Source organism: Ursus maritimus, unplaced genomic scaffold (assembly GCF_017311325.1).
Source record: "Ursus maritimus isolate PB19 unplaced genomic scaffold, ASM1731132v1 scaffold_23, whole genome shotgun sequence".
NCBI lineage: Eukaryota > Metazoa > Chordata > Mammalia > Carnivora > Ursidae > Ursus > Ursus maritimus.
In genome coordinates, this window is record NW_024424786.1 from 47,367,691 (window position 1) to 47,371,073 (window position 3,383).

At 65.4% G+C, this 3,383-nt stretch overlaps 1 protein-coding gene across 1 annotated transcript in view; it reads right to left on the bottom strand.

Moving 5' to 3' along the window:
* Positions 1 to 3,084, bottom strand: part of NLRP6 (NLR family pyrin domain containing 6) — an 8,877-nt gene extending 5,793 nt beyond the window's left edge. The window contains exons 1-4 of the mRNA XM_040638804.1: positions 2,816 to 3,084; positions 1,852 to 2,132; positions 1,588 to 1,626; positions 3 to 1,313 (exon numbers count right to left, since the gene is read on the bottom strand). Of these exons, the coding sequence (XP_040494738.1) occupies positions 3 to 1,313; positions 1,588 to 1,626; positions 1,852 to 2,132; positions 2,816 to 2,844 (1,660 nt within the window). The 5' untranslated portion in view covers positions 2,845 to 3,084. The remainder of the gene's footprint in view (positions 1 to 2; positions 1,314 to 1,587; positions 1,627 to 1,851; positions 2,133 to 2,815) is intronic.
* Positions 3,085 to 3,383: the final 299 nt, after the last annotated feature.

The following is a 3,383-nucleotide window of genomic DNA, read 5'->3' on the forward strand; positions in this document are numbered from 1 at the left end:
TGTGTTCAGCAGCCCGAAGAGGAAGCGCGTGGTGAGCGTGAGGTGGCAGCGCAGCTCGGTGTCCCCCCGCAGAAGCGCTCCTACACTGTCAGCCGGTGCCCCGAGATCCCGCTCATCCTCCAGAAGGTAGGACAGCGCGGTGAAGAATTCCTGGAAGCTCTGGTCCATGAACTGGTAGGTGACCTCCGTCTCCAGCACGCCCGGCAGCTCTTTCTTGCTGAGAAACAGCGTCTGGACTTTAGAGCCGCGAAGTGCCAGTCGTTCCAGATCCTTCTCCCCGAACTGTGCCCTGTGCCGGAGGGTGCCTTCACGGGCCAGGCGGCACAGCTTGCGCAGCTCGCCCTGCATCTGGGGACCATCGGCGGCAGGCGCCGAGCTCAGGACGCTGGCGATGAAGAACAGGTACACAGACGTGGTCGTCTTGGAGGTGCGCGACAGGTCCTGGCCGAGCTCGAGCTGCTGGCGCAGAACAGTACACACGATCCAGCACACGAAGGGCACGAAGCACAGCGCAAACAGCGTCTCGTTCTCCTTCACGAAGCGGTAGGCACGCTCCGCCATCCGTTCGTCCCGAAAAAACTTGTGGAAGTACTTCTTCTTGTCCTTGTCCGAGAAGCCGCGCACCTCCGCGCACTGCGGTGAGCACAGGCGGCTCTGCAGCCTCCCGGGGGCGGTGGCGCGCGCGGTCACCAGCAGGCGGGCATGGGGCAGCAGCGTCTTGCTCATCAGGCTGCCCAGCACCCGCGCGCCGTCTGCCGCCTCGAAGGGGTCTGTGCAGGGCGCGGCCTCGCCGGGCCCCGGCGGCGGCAGCTCATCCGCGCCGTCCAGGATGAAGAGCAGCCGCTCCGAGCGCGCGAGCATCTGCCGCACCGGCGCGCTGCGGTGGGGACACTGGTCTAGGATCAGGTCGGCCAGGCTGCACGTGCCCGGTCGCTCCAGCAGCTCGCGGCAGGGCAAAAAGAAGGCGAAGTCCACCTGGTCGTGGTACAGCTTGCCTGCCGCCCAGTCGTACAGGATTTTCTTAGCCGCCATGGTTTTGCCGATGCCCGCCGGGCCCTGCAGCACCACGGTCAGAGGCCGCTGACCTTCTCCGTCGCGGCCGAACAGGCGGTTGAAGGTGTGGGTGTCCGAGCGCCGAGCGCGCTCTGGCTCCTGCTCCTCCGCGAGCCCCGGAGCCTCGTCCACCAGCGTAGCGCCCTCGCGCGCGATGAGCAATTTGGTGAAGCGCTTGTTGATCTTGACCGAGCGGGCGTTCCGCTCCTTCACCTTGGCATGCTGCTGCAGGACGTGCTCTCTGTACTTCTTCTTGTACTCTGGTGGGGGCCAGGAGAGGGGCCGGAGGGAGTAGAGGGAACGGGGTGTGCGTGGGGCGGGGGGAGGACAAGGGCCATTCCCCAACACACTAGGCTCAGGTGTGTTTCCCCAGCTACACCCCAGCTCCTCGCCCCAGCCAGCCTTCCCACACACTCTCCTCCCCGGGAACAGCTGTCGGGAACCTCTCGCGCTGCAAACCTGAGGGTCGCTCCCCACCCCGCCCCCGCCGCCCCGACAGCTTGGGGCCTGTGCTTGGGACTGAGAGAGACCTACCGGACACGGAGAGCAGTGCCGAAGAGCTGGGGCCGAGCCCTGGAAGGGAGACCAGTGGTGAGGCCCTGCAGAACGTGCAGGGGCGGGGCGGGGGCCGCAATAGGGACTTGGGGCCACACTCAAGAGCGTCCGGGATCCGAGCCCTGGGGCTAGTGAATTTGTGGACGGGGAAGCGGGAAGGATGGTGGCCCGAGGCTCAGACCCTGCCCGGGCGGAAGCGAACAGAGAGGCAGGGACCCTCGCCACCTGCGACCCCGCGCTCACGCTGTAGACGCTGCTCCTTGAGTCGCGCCGCCACGTCGCGCACGTCCGCCCTCTTCAGGGTCTTTCGGGTCACGTCCAGCGCAGGCTCCGGCCCGTAGAACTGGGTCAGCTGCTCCGCCAGGTCCACGGCGTCCGCGCGCTCCAGCCGCCCCCACGGGATGCTGCGGCCGTCCAGGGGCGCATCCCGCAGCTTGTGGCGGAAGCGCTTCAGCTGCTCCTGGCTCAGGTCCTCGAGCGCGGCCAGGAGGAGCTCTCGCGCGGCAGCCGCGCGGGACTCGGTGCTGGGGGCGGGCGGGGGTAGGGGTCAACGCGTGTGTGGCGTCGGCGACCCCAGCCCTGCCCCGCCTCCCACCTTACCCGACCCCGGCGTCGGGGCGCTCAGAGGCAGCCCCGTTTCTCCAGGTGACTGCAGGGCACCGCTTGGTAGCGCTCAGCGGGGAGGGAAGTCGTGGAGGGGGTGGGTGGGCTTTGCTCCAAGGCTTTGCCGCCAGGGGGGGAAGTGGGGTGGTGAAGGGGGCACTGGCCACCGCTGGCCCAAGCGCTAGGGGGCGCCTTCCTGCTCTGTTCCTCCCACACACGTGGCTAGGCCAGGTCCAAACCCTCAGATGAGGTAACTACCAGGGCCTGCGTTTTCCCCTTTTCTCCCTCTCCCCCCTTCCCTTTCCTTCCCTGGAAGCCTCGAGCCAAGCTGGCCTCAGCGACTGTGTTCCATGACACTCGTCTCACTGCACCTGTTAGCGGGGCTCAGGCTGGGGGCCTGGCACCAGGGGCTGAGTCTGAGCCCTTCCTGGGAACAGACCCACGGGATGCCCTCTGTGCCGAGGGAGTCCCCAGAATCCTGAGCCTGGGGGATGTTGGGGGAAGGTTGTAGATAAGGGGGTTGTAGATAAGCCCTAGGGAGTCAGCAGCGAGAGGTGAGGCCTTAGAGCACTCTCCAGTGACCACCCTGAAAGCCAGCACTCACCTGGAGCAGAAGGCCTCTGGCTGGTCCATGGAGTCTGGCCCCTAGGACTAGCGCTCAGGGGCAGATGCAGGGATCAGAAAGGCGACCTCTCCCGAGGTTGACTGGAGCCAAGTTCTAGGGGAGTTGTCCAGCCCCGTCCATGCCCTAGGCCCAAGTGCTCTCAGGCAGCCAGCACGAAGATGTCCGTCCAACCGTCGCAAGCTCCCAAACTCAGGCCCTGGGGCACACGCACACAACCACCCTTTAAGAGTTTCGCTGGGCGACCTTTGATTTTCTTCTAATCTTTTCCCCGTTACCGTATTCTGAAAACTCACAGGGTGTGGCAGCGAGGCAGAGCTGTGAGCAGGTGACTGCAGAGCAGGGGGGGCTGTGTGGAGGAAGTGGCTGGCTCAGAGTTAGACCTTCAGCTTCAAGGCCTCGACAGACGTTAGATTCTGAGGCAGAGGGGACACTGGGACTTGTAAGATATTCTCAGGGCAACAAGGCTGTCACATCGGCCAGGGAAGAGCTCTGCGACTTCCCAGACCTGGCTTGAGTAGGCTGATGGGAAGAGGTTTGGAGGTGAGGA